At 36.9% G+C, this 23,574-nt stretch overlaps 2 protein-coding genes across 5 annotated transcripts in view; one reads left to right on the forward strand and one right to left on the reverse strand.

Moving 5' to 3' along the window:
- The window catches only part of spoon (A-kinase anchor protein spoonbill), a 126,655-nt gene that overhangs the window by 638 nt on the left and 102,443 nt on the right, over window positions 1-23,574 (forward strand). For 2 of the 3 annotated variants that reach the window (XM_034984620.2, XM_034984621.2), the window contains exons 2-8: window positions 282-1,132; window positions 1,350-1,569; window positions 1,874-2,013; window positions 3,764-3,941; window positions 7,321-7,539; window positions 8,153-8,286; window positions 9,560-10,592. In XM_034984620.2, coding sequence (XP_034840511.1) covers window positions 308-1,132; window positions 1,350-1,569; window positions 1,874-2,013; window positions 3,764-3,941; window positions 7,321-7,539; window positions 8,153-8,286; window positions 9,560-9,631 — 1,788 coding nt within the window. In that variant the 5' untranslated portion in view covers window positions 282-307 and the 3' untranslated portion in view covers window positions 9,632-10,592. The remainder of the gene's footprint in view (window positions 1-281; window positions 1,133-1,349; window positions 1,570-1,873; window positions 2,014-3,763; window positions 3,942-7,320; window positions 7,540-8,152; window positions 8,287-9,559; window positions 10,593-23,574) is intronic. The other variant, XM_034984623.2, reaches the window with a different exon arrangement.
- The window catches only part of Cpr (Cytochrome P450 reductase), a 29,176-nt gene continuing 27,604 nt past the window's right edge, over window positions 22,003-23,574 (reverse strand). For both annotated transcript variants that reach the window (XM_034984618.2, XM_034984619.2), the window contains one exon: window positions 22,003-22,295. In XM_034984618.2, the coding sequence (XP_034840509.1) occupies window positions 22,151-22,295 (145 nt within the window). In that variant the 3' untranslated portion in view covers window positions 22,003-22,150. The remainder of the gene's footprint in view (window positions 22,296-23,574) is intronic.

The raw sequence follows: 23,574 nt of genomic DNA on the forward strand, positions 1-23,574 counted from the left end.
TAAAAATGTGCCACTTTGTAATGTGCGTAAACTTTATTAACTAATTTTTTATATTATTAAGATTATGTAGACTCATCACTTATCTAATGTACCATTTTTGTTCACAATATTCGGTTTTAGTTCTTATCAGTCAGAATGAGAGCATAAATAAATAAAAATATTGAAAATATTAGTCAGTTATATCATTATTGATTCTGTTTTTATCAAGCCTATGTTTTTAATTATTCTAGGTGACAATAAGACTAATTTGTACTATGTAAAATGTTTTTCTTTTGTTGTAGTTTATTGTTAAAAGTGGCTTATCACAATGGCACCTTGTCGTCAGTTGCTTATGTGGTCAGTTCCATCAATAGCAGTATTACTGGGTATTTTTTGGTTCAAGAAAAAACGGGAGTATGCAAAATCTGACCCAGGTGGAAGAGAAAAGATAAAAAGTTTAAAAGAAGAGCTTGCAGAAGCTCTCAGAGCTGAAGCTGAGTTCATTCAAGATTCGCCTTTGGGCAAAATTGAGCGCTCCTTAATTAAATCTGCACCAATAGACATAATTCCTAATGGTAGTGGTTCCCAACGATCCTCTCTTGAAATGACTGATGAGGAAATTGATTTGGAGATTGAGAACATTAAAAGGAAAAAATCACTCGAAAAAGAGAAGAAAATGTCTGTGACTGCAGAGAGTAAGATAGAAGAATTGTGCCATCAGAATAATTCTGTGATTGTTACAGCTTCTGAGGCCACTGGGTGTATGTCTTTCAAATCTCAACTAAATTGCAACAAATATGATGACAACATTAGCTTTCAGAATACAGATGAGGACAATGCCAACATAAATGTAAATGGAAATATAATATCTGCCGATTCTGAGGCATTGGCTTTACAGGTGGATAGCACTAAATGTGACATGGTGTCTGAAGACATTGGGATTGAAGAGAACATTGCAACTGATAATGGGGAATTGAACATTGAAAATAATATAACTGAGGAATCTGACAATATGGGGCCTAGTGAGAGTGGCCACCGATTTTCAACTTTGCAGAATAGAACAATTTCAGAAAGAGACTCTGCAAATCACAGCCCCGTGGATCCCATGTTAGCTAGTCCTTCAACATGTCATTTTTCAGATAATCACAGTGAGGTAAGTTTCATGTTACAGTTTGTATACTTTTGTCAATTTCCAGTCATTAATATTAGTTAATCCATATTTAACCATCTCCAAAATGTAGGAGGTTCTCAATTTGGTGCATTTTTTTAACCAAAGTTTTACTGTCAATAATCCCCTAGATTTGATATTAAAACCTCACTTTGTATGAAATAGTATTTGTTACTAAATGATTTATTTCATCTATCTTTAGGGTTCAAGTGATAGTGGCAAAGGATGCTCAGAAGCAGCCAGCCCCCCGCCTGCAAATATAAATATGAGAATACACCAGTTTGTAATACCGCAGGCCCTGGTCGGTCTATTAATAGGAAAATATGGTTCATTTGTAACTAAAATTAAAGCACAAACTGGAGCCACAGTTTATGTCAGAAGACATCCAGACTTAGCCAAACAAAAAATCTGTGCAGTTGAAGGTTTGTATTATCTTATAATTTATTCAGATAAAATTATCTTTGTCAGACTGGCTGCTGTGTCTATGTTGGTTTGTGGTATCATATGCACGACAGCAAGTGCACATAATGTATTTATGCAGCAGCACATGATTGTAATCAACTGACATATTGCCGCATACTTGAATATGCCTTGTACTAGATGTATTGAAGTTATACAATATTGATCAATTTCTTGACAAACTTTGTCATTTCTTTAATGAAAAAGTTTCATGTAAACAATCTGCTTTGTAAACACAGTGTAAGTTTAATTTTTTTTAAATACTAGGTACTCAAGCTGAAATTGAAGCAGCTTTAGAGATGATAAATGAAAAATTCCCAGAAAAGAGGTTCCCAAACTTCTCCACACAAGAAATTAGTGCAGAATTATATCAAAGACTGACACCTTTAGTACCAGAGTTCCTCCAAGTAAGTCAATTTATTTAAACTTTAATCAAAACCGGCGTTCTGTTTATCTTCCATGTTTTGGAGTTTAGTTTTTGTATTTGTAGTAAGTATGTATTTACTGCCATCAAACATATTTTTAACAAGCTGATGCCCGCGGCTTCGCCCGCGTGGATTAAGGTTTTTAAAAACCCGTGGGACCCTTTGATTTTGCAGGACAAAAGTAAGCATATCCATCCATAGTAGCCCGTTCTCAGGATGCAAATACATTTAAACGCATATGATCCTTTTAAAATCCCGTGGGTTCACCATGATTTAGGAATGCAATTATTTACAGCATAAGAATTGAGGAGGTGGGTTATCAAGTTCAAAAAGGCTTTACTTGGTAGACTCCAATATCAATTTATAACCGACAGTTTCTAAATCCCATCGGTTTAGGTGGTCAGGTCCCCTGCTGCATGAGGATTGAGGAGTTGGAAAGCAATTTTTTTATGGAACAATGTCGCAAAGTTTCTCTATCAATTAAAAAAGAAACTACGCAAATCGGTTCGGTAATCACGGAGATTTCGATTTATATACTTAGAAAAACACAACTCCTCCTTTTTTGAGAGTCGGTTAAAAAGTAGCCTATGTTACTCCCTGGATAATCCTCTACTTATCTGTGAAAGTCCCGTCAAAATAGGTTCAGCCGTTCCGAAGATTAGCCCATTCAAACAGACAGACAGACAGTCAAAAACATGTCACAAACAAAAAGTGTCATTCAGTTATGGCATAGTTCAAATAACCATATGAGCTTAATCAGAGGTAGTTATTTCGAAAGTACAGACAGACACTTCAATTTTATTTATTAGTATAGATAAGTATAGATACCTACTTAATAATATATCCTAGTGATATATAAGAAACTAACTGATAACAATCAGCTTGCTTGGTTAATGTTCAACTCACAACAATCTACAAATTATTTTTGTACTAGGTAGTTAATTCTTTTTAACTATCTAGTAAAAATTAAAACTTGCGAATCAACTATGTTGTACAGTTGGTTTCACATAAAACGATCTCTGAGGTTAAACGTGCGCAGTGAGTGATTTATCGATCTATTGGTTCGGTGGTATGAAACAAGGGCGAAGATGAGAGTGTCTGTGTTGCCGCGTACTGGCTCGTCAGTCAATCTTTCGTATCGCGAGCTGTTAGATTCAAATAACCATATACATACCTACAGTACGCGGCAGAAAATAATGTACATCGACCTTTAGAAGGAGATAGCGGATTTGTAGAGCATTGTCTCTGTCGTTAAGACGAACAAAACGTCATATAGGGTTTGAGTGACGGAGACAATGCTCTAAAAAGCCTAAATATCATTCTAAAGGCCAATGTAGTACATTATTTTATACCGAGTACAGTACCACTGTTGTCCTTACTACTATTTGACACCAACTGTATATGCTTGTTATTTAGAATACTTAAAGTTAATACTATGTATAGTACGCGACAGGTCGAGATGGCAATCGGGAGGATACACCCGCACATCCCCCGCGCTAACCCGGTGACGGTGAGCGCGGGTGACGTGCGGGGCGTCCCCTTGCCTTATACCCCGATATCCATCTCAAGTGGACTGCATACTAAAGTGTAACAAACCCCTCTTTTTCTATCGCAAAACCTACTATACTCTAATGAAATCGAAAGGGAACGGGAGCCGCCGCTGGTGCCGCCGTAGCTATATATCTCGGATCGGGTATGAAAGTCAGCGAACATTGTATGCTCAAACTATCAGTTGCAGCTGGTGGAGTCGGTGAACAACGACACGATCATGACGTGCCTGGTGAGCGCGGGCCACTTCTTCCTGCAGCAGCCGCTGCACCCCACCTTCCCCTCGCTGCACGCGCTGCACCGCCTCATGGCCGCTACGTACCAGCAGCCGGACGTGCCGGCGCTGCCCCGCCCGGTGAAAGGTGAGTGGCGACCTTTACCTTCACACTTGCGCAGTGCAACCAACTGGTTTGTGCTACTTGCTCAATGTACCAGTATGTCTATAAGCGCTTATAACTTGTTATAATTAGTTTTCAAGGTAATTTTACTTGTAAGAGTTTTCTTTATGATCGATACTATGTTGGTGTCGAATGCAATTCCGAAAGTGAAGTGGCGCATTACTAACTGCTGAAGTGGCGCGGACCTATTTCTTCTCTAAGACGTGTACGTCTTCACCATTCGTATTTTTGTATAAACTGACATTTTTAGGGTTCCGTACCTCAAAAGGAAAAACGGAACCCTTATAGGATCACTTTGTTGTGTGTCTGTCTGTCTGTCGGTCTGTTAAGAAACCTACCGGGTACTTCCCGTAGACCTAGAATCATGAAATTTGGCAGGTAGGTAGGTCTTATAGCAGGCATTCGGGGAAAAATCTGAAAACCGTGAATTTGTGGTTACATAACACAAAAAAAATTTAAATTGTGCTCATGAACTATTAATTAGTATTTTCTATTTTCGAAGTAAGATAACTATATCAAGTGAGGTATCATATGAAAGTCTTCACCTGTGCCTTAACCGATTTTTATGGAATTTGGTACCAGGTAGCTGGCATCCCGGAAATTGACATAGGCAACTTTTTATCCCAGAAAAGCTGAGTTCCCACGGGTTTTTAAAAAAACCTAAATCCACACGGACGAAGCAGCGGGCATTATTTTATAATTTCCTCAAAATAGTAAATACCTACATACTAGTTCAAAAAAGAGCTTCAAAAAAATTCTTAATGGCAAGGTTATGTTGACTTTATAAAGAAGGGTAATCCATACTTAATATTATAAATGCGAAAGTGTGTCTGTCTGTCTGTCTGCTAGCCTTTCACGGCCTAACCGGTCAACAGATTTTGACGAAATTTGGTACAGAGATAGCTTGCATCCCGGTGAAGGACATGGGCTACTTTCTATCCCGGAAAATCAATGAGTTCCCACGGGATTTTTAAAATCTAAATCCACGCGAACGAAGTCGCGGGCATCATCTAGTAAGTGATTGTATTACTTGTTTTTGTATGAAATTGTAGGTATTTAAATTTACAAACCATAGTGTGAGACAAGAAAGACCTTCACCTATCTATCTGATAACCAGATGAAAGTGTTTTTTTATAAATCAACCATTTCGGTTACTTCACTCATCTTTTCGCCAAACGAATTCCATACCAATCAATAAATGGAATCATAAGGGACAAGAAAATGTAGCTGCAGAAGTCGGCAGATCAAACTAACTATTTGCTTACTAGTGGGATGTTATCGTTCGGATGTGTAGTAAGAGGTGTCAAATACAGGTTCATGTGTGTATCACAATATTATCACGTGTTACAGACAAATATTTAATAATTATTAACGTTACATTATTTTGTTACAAAAAAAAATTGCTTGCACCGTGAGGCGCAAGCAGAAAAATGGGTGCAATCGATTTTCGACCTTATTGACATACGTCAGAAAACAGCATTTTAGCAATCTATGAATTATACTGAGCAAGAATATGACAAAAAACAACTTTCTCATAACCGTCAATAAGGTCGAGATTTGTTTGCACCGATTTCACCATGAGGCGCAAGCAGATAAATGGGTGCAAGCGATTTCCGACCTTATTGACATAGGGAACAACATTTTAACAATCTATGAATGATACCTACTGAACAAGAATATGACAAAAAACAACTTTCTCATAACCGTCAATAAGGTCGAGAACTAGGGTATAGCTTGTATTTAACTCGATTGATTTAAATTTTAAATTTTACTCTTAATAGGTACCCAATCCATATCTTCGCGACAGGTCGAAATGGCAATCGGGGAGGGAATGCCCCGCACACCCGCACGGCCCCTGTGCTAACCCAGTGCGGGCGAGCGAGGGTGACGTGCGGGTGTGCGGGGTGTCACCCCCGCCTCATACCCCGATTGCCATCTCAACCTGTCGCGGAATACAGTACCTAGTACCTACCTATGTATGTAAAAATAAAAACAAGTAGAACGATAAAGCAATGTCAAGTAGATACCTACAATACAATAGGTAGGTAAGTTTACCTAGTTACCTATAAAAAAATATTTTTAGTAGGTAACTACTATATTTATTATCATACATTTCTACATATTTATTATCATACGAATTATAAAATGATGATGATGATTTCTAAAAAGAACAATACCACTTCACGTACCTAACCTATTACCTATAATACTTAAATGTATGATAATACCTACACTTTGAAAAACATTTTCTCATACGATTTATAAAATGACGCAAGTATTTCCAAAAAGAACAAATCTACTATAATAGGTATTATTAACGCGCGACACAAATCTATCACAACACAAAAATGTACCTAATCTACATTATTTTGCCTAATCTACATTACAATTATTCGCATTAAATATTTATCGACACTCAAGTTCACAAATAAATAAAACTGCATTCAAAATTTATTACGAAACAAACAAAATGATAAAAATACTAGCCGCATACTCGTATCATCACAGTCAACATGTAACAGGCCAATACGAAAATTCGATGTAATAATTATTCACCGTCGAATCGCGACGATATTTGTATTCAGCGTACCTACCTAATATATTTTATTCTAATATCGTCGCTCGGTCGCGCCGCGCGCGGCGTATCAAAGATCGAACGCCTGAGTTATTTTTTAGGAAGGATTTTCTCAAATTTTCACTACTTATTATATATTGTATTCAATTTTGTTTTAATCTAAAAACGAATATCTTAAATACATTTATATATTTAATAAATTTATTAGGTACATTATTTTTTGACACCTCTAATGTGTAGCTGTTAAGGGCTACCGAGATGCTCTAGCGGCTTGACGTCAAGCACACTCAAGCTGCTTGACGGTCGCATAAAGCAGCTTGATGCGACCGTCGAGCAACTTGATCAAGCAAACAACACTTTTTCGAATACTGTCCGAGCGTCTCGTCAAGCAAAAGTATAAAATCGCATCAATCACCGTCAAGTACGTAAATGCTTGACTCAAGCATCAAGCGAACATTTACGGCCAAAATACTCGACTCAAGCAAAAATCTACGTGCTTGACGTCCAACGGCTTGACCGCCTCGGAAGTTCATAGCGACCGTTTAAGGCTGTTTCGTCTGCAAGCATGTATTTACGCTGTGCTGATACTTTCGGGTCTGTAACATACAGTGAGCAAATACCCAGAATAGTTTCGAACCGAGTGAGAGAAAGGTGAAATCTATCGCACGGGGAGCACGCGATTGGTTGATCAGTGTCGCCTCTTGTTTCTCGCGATGCGCCGACTTTTTGCCAGTCACGTACCTATTTTAAACGTTTATCTTTGTTTAGAGGGCTCCATCTGCGCGGCTCCCACCGAGAACAACTGGTACCGGGCGCAGGTGATATCCACGTCTGAGGAGAGCGACACGTCGGTGGTGAAGCTCGTTGACTTCGGCGGCTACCTCACCGTGGACAACGACCAGCTTAAGCAGATCCGCTCCGACTTCATGACCCTGCCCTTCCAGGCGACGGAGGCGTTGCTAGCGTTCGTCAAACCAGCTAAAAATGGTAAGCTTTTTCATGTATATAAAGTATTTAGTACTTTCCAATGTATAGTGCTGTACTTAGGCTGAGATCTATAACGCACTTTGACTTTGCACAGACTTAAAACACTGTTAAAATGAGACAGCGCTATACCGCTGGTATAAGGCTGTCTCGTTTTAACTGAAACTTAAGTCTAAGCAAAGTCAAAGTGCGCTATATAGATTTCAACCTTAGTTTCACTGTTAAAGATTTTCTAATTTTCATTTTCTTTGGGAATCCTACTTTTCAAGTGACAGTTGAATGTTGACAGGGAGAAGTCAGATATCGACATATACAATTAGTATGCTAGATAAGGTGTGCCATACAAAATGACTGTTATTTTTTGTTCCGATTCAAGCTGGGGTGGGGAGTGTACCAAGAATTAAAATTGGCATTGTGGAATGGTCCTCATGCTACACTTTAAGTTGACATGTCTCATAACTAACATTTAGTTCCTGGTATGGCCACATGGCTCTCACTGCTGCTATCAGTGTCAAAATGGTGATATTCATGTTGCTGCAAAACAGGTCGGCAATAGCAAGTCCAGTGTTCTTGTACTCATTATAATTGTGGATGAATTCAGCGTGTGTGTGTGCAGAGGCAGAGTGGAGCGGCGAGGCGCTGCGCATCATGGCGGGGCTGACGGCAGGGCAGCTGCTGCACGCGCAGGTGGCCGGCTACGACGAGGAGGGGCTGCCGCTCGTACACCTGTACCTTACGCTCAGTCCGCAGGTATTGAATGTTCCTGTCGACCGAATTTCGGCGGCCAATCTCAAACGAGACTAACCATTACGCAGGAAATATAAGCATGTGCGCAAACACAGGTGCAGTCTCTATTTCCTTGCTCTCTAAGTTGGAGAGAGATCAGGCGTAGGTCCGACGTCCGAGGCGAGGATTTCATGCTTTCCGTGGGAGTACAGGCTGGCGTTCACTAGACTCGCCGAGCCAAATCGTATGTATGTATGTATCAATAATTTGCCAATATACTTACTATAGAATTGAGTCCATGCGAACTGCCCTGAGTGGAATCGCTTGTTAAACAAATTTCAGTCGACGCGTTTCGGCTCCATTCGGTGCGCCTCACGCGGACGTCACTCAGGCTTAACATAGCTAACTTCCCAACTCAGGGCTGCTACTGGTACTGAGAAATTCTTTGCTGAAAACCCACTGCACTGAAATTGATACTATAAAGAGTGTGAAATATAAAGTGTATTATGTAAGGTATAAAGATACTATGATGATGGACTTTTAAGTAAACTAAGGAAAACTAAAGTATATTATGTGAATCTCCATAGCAGAATACAGGATTATAACTATGGCAAGATTATAATCATAATATTAAAAACATATTAAGTAAAGTATCAAATATGTTTATTTCTAGTTAAACAGGGATACGTGACCTAAAAAGCTCCCGTGACGATGAAGCAGCTTGACGTCAAGCGTATAGATTTGTTTTGCTTGTTCAAGCTGCTTGATGCGAGCTTCATGCGCCCGTCAAGCAGCTTGATCAAGCAAACGGCACTTTTCTCATAACTCGAACCTACGATAAACGTCGCGTCAAGCAGAAATATAAAATCGCCTCAACCAGGTAAATGCTTTGGTTCGAGCATCAAGCAAACTTTGTAAACAATCAAATGCTTGATTCAAGCAAAAATCTACGTGCTCTGACGTCAAGCCGCTTGACCGTCTCGGAAGCTCTTAATTTATTTAAAACTAGCTGATGCCCGCGACTTCGTACGCGTGGATTTAGGTTTTTAAAATCCTGTGGGAACTCCTAAATTTTCCGGGATAAAAAGTAGCCTATGTCCTTCCCCGGGTTGCAAGCTACTTCTGTACCAAATTTCGTCAAAATCGGTTAAACGGTTGAGCCGTGAAAGACAGCACGTGAAAGGTTGAGCAGACAGACAGACAGACACACTTTCGCATTTATAATATTAGTATGGATTTGCTACCATTACTCATTCGGCTTTCAAGACACACTATCTGATTTGTTTTTTATTTTCAGCAAGTGATATTCCTGAACAGAGAGCTAGTGGACCGCGGGCTGGCGGAGTGGGACGTGCCGCCCGACTCGTGAGCGCGCGCCCGCCCTGTGAAATTGCGCGCCTCAAACCTGCCGAAGTGAAGTGATCCCATAATACGAGGCGCGTATGTCTTTTGCGTTCCTCAGGTAAATCGGCAAACGGTGCTGATTAAATTTGTAAACGTTTCGATTAGTGATTTATTTTTTTGGTTGTACCTATTTCAAACGAAATTAAAAAACGCGATTGCGAACTTTACTCGTTGACTTGGTTACATACCATTGCTGACTAATTGTAAAATTTTTACCAGTTCATTTTGTATGGGCGAATATACTTTAATATATCCATACTAATGTTACAAATACGAAAGTGTGTCTGTCTGTCTGCTAGCTTTTCACGGCCCACCCGTTTAACCGATTTTGACGAAATTTTGTACACAGATAGTTTGCATCTCGGAAAAGGAGCTTAGACTATTTTTTATCCTGGAAAATCAGAGTTCCCACAGGATTTTCCGAAACCTAAATCCACAGGAACGAAGTCGCGGGTATCATCTAGTATGTAGGTTAAGGACTTGATACAGCAAGCGCCCAGTGCGCGCGGGCGGGACGCTGTGAAGATAAAATGTATGGCGCTCAGTGGAACAAAACGGGTGCACGGCGGGCGTTTGTTGTATGAATTCCCTAAGAATGTAGATTGTATTCGCTTCGCGTCAGCGGCCACGGGTCGGATCTCACGACTGAGTTTTGGAAAGATCGGCGTATGTACTATGCGGAAATGTGCATCGACAAAATATAACAAAGATTCTTTTTGCGACGAAATCCGCCCGGCTCGGTCGCTATGGACGCTTGGCCTTCTCGTGTCTAAACAACCACAAATTATACATTTTAAATTCTATACGCTTACGAATGAACTACTATAGTAATTAATAGTAACGAAAAATATACCTATTATACTTTCTCTCGTAGTTGAACTAATAGTTATAATTTGGCGCTTGTGTAAGTTTATCGTAATATTGTGGCTAATTCCTTTGTACACAATTTCTAAACTAAACTAAAACATCACGTCTAAATCTATTGCTATCCCTTGCATAATGTTGCTTGCGGAAAAGGAAAGCACTAGATTTAGACCTGTTAATTTAGTTTAGTTTAGAGATTGCGTACTAGAGAATCGGCCCCATTGTGTTTTAATTTAGATACCCTTTTTGTAGTGATGTTAAGTGTTGGTCAGGATGCTCATTATAATACTACAATAACACAGCACTGCCGTCTGCATTTTACATAACTAATTTTTTACTTAGCTTTTCTCTATTTCTCAGTTTTACGCAGTGCCAATAGCAATCGTAATGGTAACGATTTTTATAAAAATAAAAAATGTACTAAATTGGGTATTTTACTACTTTTGAATTTGATTAATATCATTACTTTATTATAAACTAGGATAAAAGTAATGACGTACGCTGAAAAAAATATTAAAATCCAACAAAGATTTACAAAGTTACAGGCATTTTAATTTTGAAGTGGGAGGGTCTTCTATCCCTTTCTCGCAAAACGAAAATTTGTATGAAACCTACTATGGCACGAAGCCACAATGACGTCATAATTCTATACTGCTATTTCTGTCTAATCAGAAATATTTAAATGCTTATAACTTTTTGTTATTTAATTTTTTTTTTAGTTTTCGTCATTATTTTTATCCTAGTTTATAATAAAGTATTAAATAAATTGGAATTAAAACCCAATTCTGGAGTTCGCCTTTCGAATTGTGGCCTTTAAAATACATTATTCCTCTTAAACATCCTGTGTGTAAATGATGTTTTGTATAATAAATTATATTGTACTACCTGCATTTTGCAAAAGAAGGTTGTAAATCTAATGTGACAAATTGTGTCCTGCGCATAAAATAATGTGTAAATTATTGTTAAATATTTTGTAAAATATCAAAGTACAATTTAGTATTGTGTGATTGCTATGAGTGGTGTTTAAATTAGATTTGGTATGAAAAAGATGATTGAAAGATGTAACTGTAAGCTTTGGAGTTTCGAAATCACCACCAGTTTTGCCGCCTCAACTGAATTTGTTCGAAGTACCTCAAACAAAATGTGTAGCGTGGTACAGGCATAGTGCATAACTGAGTAAGCTCCTGTGGTAGTGGAGCGATGCGGGAGGGGTTACCTCATTACCTTCATACTGAGACAGCTCTGTTACGTCACATGTCACCCCTCCTGCACCGCTCTACTACCGCAGGAGTCTACTCAGTTATGTGCTATGCCTGTAGTAGTAACTACAAATCGTGCATACTTATAGATCTCTTGAAAAATGTTTAGAAAAATTTTGGTTAACATTATTACCCATTATTAGGGTTCCGTAGTAAACAAGGAACCCTTATAGTTTCGCCATGTCCGTCCGTCTGTCCGTCCTCGCTTAATCTCAGAGACTACAGAGACAGTGCTAGAAATCTGTAATTTGGCATGGATATAAATATAACACGCCGACAACGTGGTGAAATAATACATTTTGTGATAAATATTTTTTTAGGGTAGTTCCCCTACATGTAAAGTGGGGATGAATTTTTTTTTCTCGTCTACCCCATAGTGTGGGATATAGTTGAATAGGTCTTTTAAAATACTGTGGGTGTGGGAACATCATTTTTCGATTTCTAGATCCGATTGTAAAATATGATGTTTTAAAGTGCAAATTTTTATAAGCGTCAAGTGTCTCCCCCTTTATCAGGAAATTGGTAGTATATAGGAACGTGAAAAATTCACAGCAGTAGTATATTATATAATCAATTTAAAGGAAAACTATCATGCTTAAGTAGGGTTCACAGGTTAAGAACTATGACTACGGAACCCTACACTGCGCGTGACCCGCCACGCACTTGGTCGGTTTTTATTTCATGTCTAGATTTTAATTTGAAATGAAATACAAAATAATATAAGTATAATTCAAGTAATGTCCTTATGGTAAAAGACAAAGCAATTAATCGATCACTAAAAATATTCTCAAATCAAACTATGTATATCAATTTTTTTCAGGAGGCATTACCATTGACAAATACTGTGGAATAATAGTAGTAGTAGTAGTATATCTACGTCATATCTTAAGATCCTGATTATTAAGTCAAAACGTATCACATATTAACTATTTTATTCATATACATATCTATAATATATATAAAAAAATCATTATAAAACTATTTTGTAAGGAAAATATTGCAAAATAATACTTTAAAATATTTTTCCCATTAAACACTTTGACCTTTTTCATGGCTCTGGATGGCGGCAAATCCGCGCGTCGGCCTTGGCTATTTTGTATTATTGTCTGTGGCATGCGCCGTGCATGTGCGGTGGACGCCATATTTAATTTAAATAATTGCTGTATTTTTGTTGATGAAAATTTTACACATATTATTTATTGTAGCGGAAAAAGTACATGCTTTGTTGCTATTAAATAATGTGAAGGATTTTACTAGTATTTAATACAATAAAAATAAAAGCTACGATGTTTTTCCTGCAATATTTCTCAAGAAAAGCTTATGAGTTATGACAAGATATTATGTTAAGTGCCAAGATTTTAGATTTTAAAATATGAATTTAGATAAAGTAGTGTACATACATAATTAGGTATTATGCAACTATAGTACTATTATGAAACGGTTGCATAATAGGGGTTATCAAAACACCAGTGCAAGTTCAAAACCCGAGCCACAGGTGAGGATTTTAACTTTTATCACATTAATAGTATCACACGAGTGTTTTAATTAATCAATACTACTTACTCAATTACTACTTAATTAATTATTTCATACACTACTTCATCTAAACTCATATCTTAAAATCCAAGCCATAAAATCTTGGTAACTATACATAATATTATATTGTCAGAACTTGTAAGCTTTTCTTGATAAATATTGCAGGAAAAACGTTAAAGTAGTAATATTCTTAACAGTATTTAGTTTCTCACTAGTATACATTTTTCGTCATACAAAAAAATTTAGCAACAAAAATACAGTAATTAATTATTATTAAAATTAAATATGGTGTTTGGCGCCAAAACGCAGACCATAGCATACGTAAACGGCCAATGGCGTTGCGCGGATTTACCGCCATTGCTTTAAATAACTAGAATCTAGTGCCGTGAAGCAGGTCGAAAATAATTGAAAAAAAATATTGGAAAGCATTATTTTTCATTATTTTGCCAACAAATCAGTGCTATATTGTAAATTTATATTATACTAGTTTCCCCGGCGAACTTCGTACCGCCTAACAGTCGATTCAGGAACAGGATTTTTTAAAATTTTCTTTCCGTAAGAACCAACAATATCCTAAAAGGCCGACAACGCCGGCGGTTCCTCTGGTGCTGCAAATGTTCATGGGCGGCGGTAATCACTTAACATCAGGTGACCCACCTGCTCGTTTGCTCGCTATCTCTATAAAATAAAACCATCCCCGTACTTCAAGGAATAATATGAAAAAAGAATTAGCGAAATCGGTTCAGCTGTCCTCGAGATTTGCGATCAGCAACACATTCAGCGATTCATTTTTATTCTTTATTGATATTTGATTTCATAATTAGGATTTTAAAATATGAGCGCCGATAAATGATCATTATAATATGAATACTGCTGATTGAGATTGAGTAAATATTACATTTTTATTGTTATAATGAGCATGTCGATATTCCTGACTTTAGAATAATGTATATAATAGAACATTTAGGTAGTTACTAAAAACAATTTGATATATTTGTTTTCTAAAAATTCATTCAGTATTTTTAGTATGTTGGAAAAATTATGTTTGTTAGCGAATTGAATTTGTTTACGTAGGACGTACACGTACGTATTGCGTAGGACTTGGCAGGCTATAACTTGACGATTTTAATTTTTTATATTGTAAGATGTCGACGGTTTCGACGATACGCTGCAAATTAATATGCGATATATGCGGATATAATTATATTAAAATTCTAAGTGAAGGTTATTTGCTCGCAGAGTTCACGCAATGGATTGCTGATACCGGAGTGTGAATTGATTTATTTTGTAGCTAGCTCTACGTATGCATTTTGTTGACGTCCTTACTGTATATAACTAATATATTTGTGGTTAAATCAATAAATTATCGTTTCTAAAATGTATTCGTTTTTTACTCCGAAATCCTAATACCATTTGACAACCGAATACTGAAAAATTGTTTGAGAATTCGGTTGCTGTTTGAGTATGAAATGAACAAAAAAACATCAAATGCAACTTATGATCATTTTTTCAGTATTCGGTATCATTATCATATTATGTTATTTAATCATCAAACGCACATTGACCACAAAATATGTGTGACACTGACACATAACAAAATGATGCAAGACGTCCTTGTTCTGAGCAAGACGTAGGTACTTACATAAGGAACACATGTGCCAAAAATCAAAACTACGTTATTTATTTCGAGGTTTCATTCAAATGCATAAATCGCCTGGACTTCACTGGCTTTTTATTCAAAACACACAGTGACAACGCGTTTGTTTGCTAAAGATATTGTGTTAATCATTGAAAGCACCACTATAAGTCCCGCAAATTGCTATTGCGCTGGAACCAAGTCTCATTAACATTGAAATTACGATAAAGTAAAAATATACCATCAGCTCGAAACTTCAGTCTAGTGCTGACGTTACTCAAATGGCGTCCACGCGCATTAGCAATTTGCGGGACTTATACCAATAAGAATGAAAGTAACGGTTTGCATTTGATCATATTACGTCGCGTGGTAAGCACATGGAGATAATAGGTGCATTCAAGTATAGTCCGCGACAGGTTCAGATGGCAATCGGCAATTATGAGGCGGGAGGACGCCCCGCTACATCCGCAGCGGGTTAGCGTGGGGGGTGTACGAGGCGTTCCTTCCCCGATTGCCATCTAGACCTGTCGCGTAATACTGTCAAGTCACAAGTCTAATGAAACTTGTCGAGTTGGGAGCGCCAATTGCTGGCGTCACTGCCATCTTAAGCGAGTCCGATGCGCACGAATCGTGCTAGGTGATTGATGACGTCTTTTGCATTTCAGTACTAAAAAAGGTACCGTTTCTTGGAATTTGTGGTTACATCACAAAAAGAACTAAAATGTGTTAATGAACAAATCATTAGTATTTTTAACTTTCAAAGTAAGATTAATATACCAAGTGTATCATATGATAGGAATTTTAGCTAGATATAAAACAGATTTTTATTTATAATTATGCATTAGTTTTTGATTTATCACGCAAAATGCGTTAAACGGCGAACGTGAACGTGGGTCTATAACTTATTTGGATGCACTGCATGGACGCCTCTTCAAACCTGATGGTATACTTGGTTTATACTAGGGCTGTCATTTTCAGCATTTGTGATTCTAAAACGAAAAGGCGTCGTCGGCAGTCGCCCTTATGGCGATTACGCACTGCACTTCCGTCATCCGAGTTCTTTGTCATCCGTCAGAATCCCAGCGATTATTTACGACATCTCCTACCATACAAAACAAAAAGGAACGTATTTTCACGAACTCGGATCCTATGCAGTGCGTTCCTACCTAAGCGCTCTTACATTGCAGTCTGTGGTATTTCGTTTGTTATAATTTTTGAGATAATATTACATTCTATAAATTATTAGTATGAAAGGCATCTTGATTAGAGGACTAAATTAATTTTATCTCTACAACAATCAGATACTTAGAGAAGGCATAAGGAAGGATACTATTATTAATTTCTAGTGTTGAAATCCAGAAGTGACTATTTTATTGTTATCTTTCTGATTACAAGCACTCGTTGGTCACATGATTCGCATAATAATAGCCAAACTAGCGAATCGCCTTTAAAATCCAAATTCAATTGTCATTAGCAGTTCACATTAATTTAAATTTTAAATGTAGGTATTCATTTGATTCAGTATCTATTCCTATTCATGGTCGGTATAGGTTGCGTAAGTAAAAAAACTGAACGTTTAATCAAATAACGTTTATTTCATATAAATTTAAAAATATTCTTATATTCCTATATTATATCCCAATCCGCTTACATTACGATAGTCATATTGTTGTCTTAGCTTAGTTATTAACAACTCAAAATATACACAACAATGAGGTCAGCCCTGTTGTACACAAAACTAAATAATTGTGACATAGCTATAGTCGTACTGCCATTCTTTTCACTATAATTTGGACTATAGTACGCGACAGGCCGAGACAGCAATCGGGGTATGAGGAGGGGGGACGCCCCGCACTAACCCGGTGAGGGACGTCCCCCGCCTCATACCCCGATTGACATCTCGACCTGTCGCGACTTACTTTAACTTTATTTTAGTGACCGAATACTGAAATGTAGCTTAGTTTAGTTTTTACCCTGCATTCACACATTCGCTATTATTTCGCCAAAGCGAGTTGAGACAGGAAGCTAGTCTCTACTCTCGTCGAGCCCTCTTTTGCGAATGTGTATATACACCTTTATGCACATCTTTCATCCATATGACTGTTTTTTGACATTTCCTGTAGGTATCAACCAAATGAGAAAAAAATCAGTCACTCAGTGTTAGAGAATCGCTTTAGTTTTAAGAGATTTCAGTTCTCGGTCGTTAATTTTATATTTTTTATATATCAAGTAACAAATTAATGTTGACTAAACAAATACACCAAAATAAACATTACTCAGTACTGACCAGATGATAATAAAATCTTTTACATTTAACAAATAAATATTTCTTTAATTACATAATAATTTCGTCCTCTTTTTATAAACTGTATGTGTATAGCAATAAGTATCTAATAGTAATAATAGTATGGCTGAGATTTATAGAGCGTACTTTAACAAATGAAACAGAGTTGATCAGCATTGAAAAATTTAGTAAATTTCATTGATTCTTATGGACAACCCAAGCTTGACCAAAAATTGACTATGGCAAAATTATTTTCACAAAAAAAGGCCTAAAGGTTCGTAAGACAGTTTCCCTGCATCTCCTATGGTATTGGATTTCCCCATACTGTCAAAGTTAGAGAACCCACTATATCGCTGACACATAAATCTCTGAGAAAAGTCAATGTACGTTTAATAGGTCTCAGCCACTTGAAATGTTAAACTTTGAGATTTCTTATTTCTATTATATATATTTATTCAGCTTATTTTTACGAAATTGCTGTATATTTGTTAAAAATAAAAACTTTAAAAAATTTGTTACCTACAACAGTTACTTGCTGGTGTTTATCTGCTAATATTTGCAACACAATTAAATTTATTACATTAGTCTACAATCATAATAGAGCGCGCAAAACAACAAGTAAGTAGGTTAATACCACCATTAAACAAAATATTCTAGTAGAGGAAATTAGACGAATAATTCCAAAACCTACTACTTATTTTATTCGTATCTAATACAGAATCAAACGTTTGCAAGAATACGAATAACTGAATGGGTCCTTTAAATTCCATATAACTAATATGGAATTTAATGGAGCATTTAAATATTTTATTTTTTGGTCCAGACGATTTTAAGATATTGAATAGGTATATACAGGCCCGTGCCTGGTTGTCTTTGATTTCGTCTGGAACGTCACTATGCGCAAATGTTTCCAACACATAGTTAAAACCGTGTTAAAAAACATAATACGCAGAATCATTCAAGGCAATTATACTCAGACACAGAACAATAAATTTATAATCTTTTAATCACAGAAAGTTTTTTTATTATTTGAAAATTTTCAGTCATAAAAATCAATAGGCTACTTGACAATTTTTTTAAGTTGGTCTTAAATGGTTAATATTTGTCCTATTATATCAAAAAAATTAACACTATATTTTTTTGCGCCCTAAAAACCGTAAAACTTTAATTTAAAAAATATTTTTCTTAGACAGGTGAAAACACTGTCGGCCATGTTTGGCCGATAGATTATCTGTGCTCTGACGTCATGCATTTGTAAACAACAGTATAACCACAGGGTTATACTGTTGTTTACAAATGCATGACGTCAGAGCACAGATAATCTATCGGCCAAACATGGCCGACAGTGTTTTCACCTGTCTAAGAAAAATATTTTTTTAAATTAAAGTTTTACGGTTTTTAGGGCGCAAAAAATATAGTGTTAATTTTTTTGATATAATAGGACAAATATTAACCATTTAAGACCAACTTAAAAAAATTGTCAAGTAGCCTATTCTAAGCAGCTAAAGACATTATAATGGAATAAATAACTGATGAAAAACCAGAGGCACTGCGATGTAGACAACTATACTATAAATGCAGAAAACAACCAAAATATAGTCTACTTTAAATCGCAGGAGAATAAGTGAACTAATAAAAAATCCTAAAATATCAATCACCATTTTCTTTGCCGGTGGAATAAGGAAAATATTTATGGTATTGACTCTTGACAATGAACTGACATGAAATAAAATAGAGCTTTGATACAAAATAATAGGGTCATGTTCCATTATTTTAAAAATTCACACTAACAAATGGTTTCTTGGTGCTTGTAAGCGCTTGCCAGCTTGTCTGAGCATTGCACACCTCAATATATTTACTGTATACAGGCTGCTTCCATTTAAACTATTCAATTGCAATAAATATACACTCGTCTTATAAATTATATTACTGTAATACCACTTTTATAAGCCGCATCGGCAAAATAGGTTTGCGCAAAAAATACAACCTAATGCCGCTTAAAATCGAATGTAGACCAATGAAATACAGACCTTATTGCTTGACTTTAAGATTTTAAACACAAGAACAACAGAGACACGTGCTATCTCGTTCATAACTCGCGCGTACAAAACTTGACTACGGGTCATGTTTTGTACACGCAATTACGGCAATTACGAAAAATAGCGGACGCGCGCTATGATTGGCTCAGATATTCAAAAATAAGGTTTCTGCGCAGCTCAATAAGGTCAATCAGACATCGGCGTAACTTATAAAAGTGGAAGTACTCTTTAACAATATCCATACAATAACATTTGATTTTAAGTGAAACAAAGCAAGTATTGTATGGTTGGTTTGGGGTTTATCCTTTATGCGTTCGCGTCAGCTTAATTTTAATTGGGGCGGTCTCCCTCTGACGTACGGATGTAAATACTACCATAAGAATCAAAAGCACGCCTCGCCACGGAATGTTATGTGACTAGCCCTTTATTTGGGGCTGCCCTTCCAACTAGAGTGTCTAACGAAAGCTGAGAGTGAATTTTAAGTGTTTATAGGAACCAGCAAACTACGACACATGTCATTGTTTTCATTATACTCTTACCTGTAGGGCGATTGTCTAAAACCTGAATCAAACATTATTACAATCGCAATTGTTCTGAATGGCTGAATTTGTGCGATTCTTGTTGCAACAATGCATTGTAGCCAATAGTGAGCGAGTGTCAACCAATCAGAGGTGATTGCGATCGTGACATTATAGCTGTCAATCACCCGCGATCGCGCAGCTGGTTTTAAAATCTAGTATAGATTTATTTAGTCATTATTTTTTTACAAAAAATTTGCGGGGTTTAGATTTACTACACTTGCGGGGTGATTCGCTAACTCTAAAAACCCATGTTTTCTGCAGTCAACCTTCGTAGCAAAAAAATAGAATTAATGCATATAGTATAAGATCCCAGTATGAAACAACCTTCACCGAGCTGGAAGTATTTTATACTATATCAAATTAAATATGTCAATAAATATATAAATGGCGCTAATGTGGGACGCAACTTGCGTTGACACATTGGCCCCGTGTCATATCAGGAAGACAGCGTCAAGACCGGGAGCCGCAGCAGAAACAGCTGAAAACGGCAAGCGGCGCAAGTATGCCTCTCTTATAGAGAGTTACATTTTTGTGCCGTTTGCCGTGGAGACCCTGGGGCCATGGAGTCTTAGTGCAAAAAAAAATTTAAGAGACATTTCACCGCGATTAATAGCCTCATCTGGTGACAGAAGGGCTGGCTCATTTTCTGCGAAACGGATCAGCCTGGCTGTCCAGCGCGGAAATGCAGCCAGTATTCTTGGCACCATTCCACGCGGTCATGATTTATATAGTAATTAGATAAGTCACAGATATAAACTGTAAATATTTTAAATATGTTTGTAAATAAATATATTCAAATGGGGTGACCTAAAAATTTTAGTCCAAAATATGTTTTTTTAAAAGAATATTAGCCAAGTTTATCATGCTGACTAATATTCCTCTTTCCCCTCCAATTAAGCGTAAAGCTTGTGCTAGGAGTAGGTACGACAATAGTGCAATGGGTGAGGTTTGAACCGGCGACCTTTCAGTTTTCAGTCCGCTCCTCTAACTGTTGAGCTATCGAGGCTCAAATTATATATGTCAATTGATTAATAATTAACAACTTAAAAAAAATTTAAACATTTCACTGGTTTGGTTAATAGACGAATTCCATACCAATCGAAAGTATGAAGCCTATAGAATATGCAAACTCTTGGGTAGGCAGGTATTAACGGGTAAATCGATACTAGTAATTTGCACTGCGCGGGTGATTCGCTCAGTGTATAACACTGATAGGCACCGAGCTCATTTTTAGGGTTCCGTACCTCAAAAGGAAAAACGGAACCCTTATAGGATCACTTTGTTGTCTGCCTCTCTGTCGGACTGTCAAGAAAGCTACAGGGTACTTTCCGGTTGACCTAGAATCATGAAATTTGGCAGGTAGGTAGTTCTTATAATAATAATAAATAAATAAATAATATAGCAGACATTCGGGGAAAAATCTGAAAACCGTGAATTTGTTGTTACATCACACAAAAAAAAATTGTGGTCATGAACTAATAACTAGTATTTTCAATTTTTGAAGTAAGATATCAAGTTCAGTCAGAAGTTGATATCAAGTGGGGTATCATATGAAAGGTCTTCACCTGTACATTGTAAAACAGATTTTCATTTATTTTTATGCATTATAGTTTTTGAATTATCGTGCAAAATATCGAAAAAATATGACTGTACTACGGAACCCTCGTTGCGCGAGCCTGACTCGCACTTGGCTGGTTTTTTTAATCCGTTGAAGGTTTACTACGAAAAAATATTTTGATATCACCCAGTGAAACGGCAATGTAGAACCAACAAACCTCGGTGGCTATCATTCAGTTTTAGACACTTGAGTTAGCGAATCACCTAGCAGGTCTGGTTAATAAATTAAAGTTAAGTTAAAATAATTTCATTACGAACATGGTGGTATTTGTCTGCGAAAAATCAGCCCTGAATTCCGGTTGTCAAGTTTTAAAAAGTGATTCAGTGAAGTCATTTTGTGACTATATACATGAAAAACCTCAATCCCTCCTTGTGATCTTACTAGCGGTCGTCATCGTCATTGGGTTGCCATGGATACATCACGACAAGCAAATCATCATTAATTATTATTGTTGATCAACTCAAGCTCTACAAATTCAATAAGTATCCAAATATCTTCCTACGATTATATTATATAAACGACCTTGTATATTAGATCCACCATATCTCACTATCAGCTTTTACTAGACAGACTATTCTAAAAATTAATAACCATCTTTTATGTAATATCATTTAACTGCCTTGTTCAATTTTACTAGGATCTCATACCGGTCACACAAATATAAACCTTAACTCCAAACATCAGATGAATATTTCTTCATGGACTCCAATTTCTTGAGGAATTGCACAGCTTCAGTTTCCGAGCGGCCGCCTATCTCTTGGACAGCTTTAATAACTATGTTACGGACATCCACCGCCATATTTTTAGCATCCCTAAAACCAAACAAATAAGAAATAGTTATCCGAGTTTAAAAAAACTAAACAAAGTGATGTTTTTCTATTTTTAAATGGCTGCTCAGGGGCGCAAGCACGAGAGTAATATATAATTATATCTAAGGTGTGAGAGTAACTACCTAGTTTCCTTTTTTGCAACAATATTTTAATCCTGGTCAAGAATCAACTTATAAGTGCATTTTGTTTTATGTGAAAATGTGTACACATGTATTATTTTATAACTCCATTTTCCAACACAGTGCTCATGAATAAGAGCACTTAAACAACACGATGACACAGTATAACTGTCAATATTAATAATATGACATTATTTAACAAGGCTTTAACAACTAGCAAGAAGAACGACCGTGAGAGTGCATTTCAAGGTTTCGACTGCAGCTTGACTGCAGCCACAGATATATAATGCTATTTACGTAGTACTAGATATGCGATTGACAACGTGTTCCTCAACGTGATTATCATCATTTTATTGTTGACAGATGTCTCGTGATTAACGTTTAGTTCCGAGCACACTCATTGCTACTAGTGCTAGTCCGTTCATCGTAACTTGACGCGTGAGTAATATGTTGGCACGATTGTGCTTTATTTTCTTTATTCTTTAGAACTAAAAGTTCATTATTGTGTGATTTGCAATGGTGAACACATATCACGCATATGGCCACGCGTCAAGTTAAGATGAACGGACTAGCACTAGTAGCAATGAGTGTGCTCGGAACGAAACGTTAGTCACGAGATATCTGTCAACACGTTGAGTACGTGAAATTTAGTTCCTCGATACGCTCGGTGGGGCACAAAAAAGGACTGCCATTTTGGACCATGCAACATGATTTTCTTATCTAGCGTTCTAAGTAAATAATATTAGTATTATCTGACTGCAGCATAGACAACCGTAGCGCAGACGTGCGTGGTCAACCAGGTTATTGCAGGGTAAAAAATTATCACTTCACCTTTAGAGTAATAATCTGATTGGTTTTATTTATGCACGTGTCCATTAAGCTCCATTTAAGTGGAAACGCATCTTTAGGGTGTGTTGTGTGGTGTGTACTCTATTAAAGCAAAACGAAAATTAGCTTTATTACAACATCGCCTTTCAGTAAATCGCGATCTGCATTGACAGAATTTTCGCTGCTGCCTCGCAGTATAGCTCTGTTCTATGTTGTATTTTTCCCTTAAATTCACTGAAAATGTGATGATTTCACGAACAGAAATCTAGAGAGATCAGAGGATCTAGTGAACTGATTGGGGTAATTATAACTTT

This window comes from Maniola hyperantus, chromosome 3 (genome assembly GCF_902806685.2).
Source record: "Maniola hyperantus chromosome 3, iAphHyp1.2, whole genome shotgun sequence".
NCBI lineage: Eukaryota > Metazoa > Arthropoda > Insecta > Lepidoptera > Nymphalidae > Maniola > Maniola hyperantus.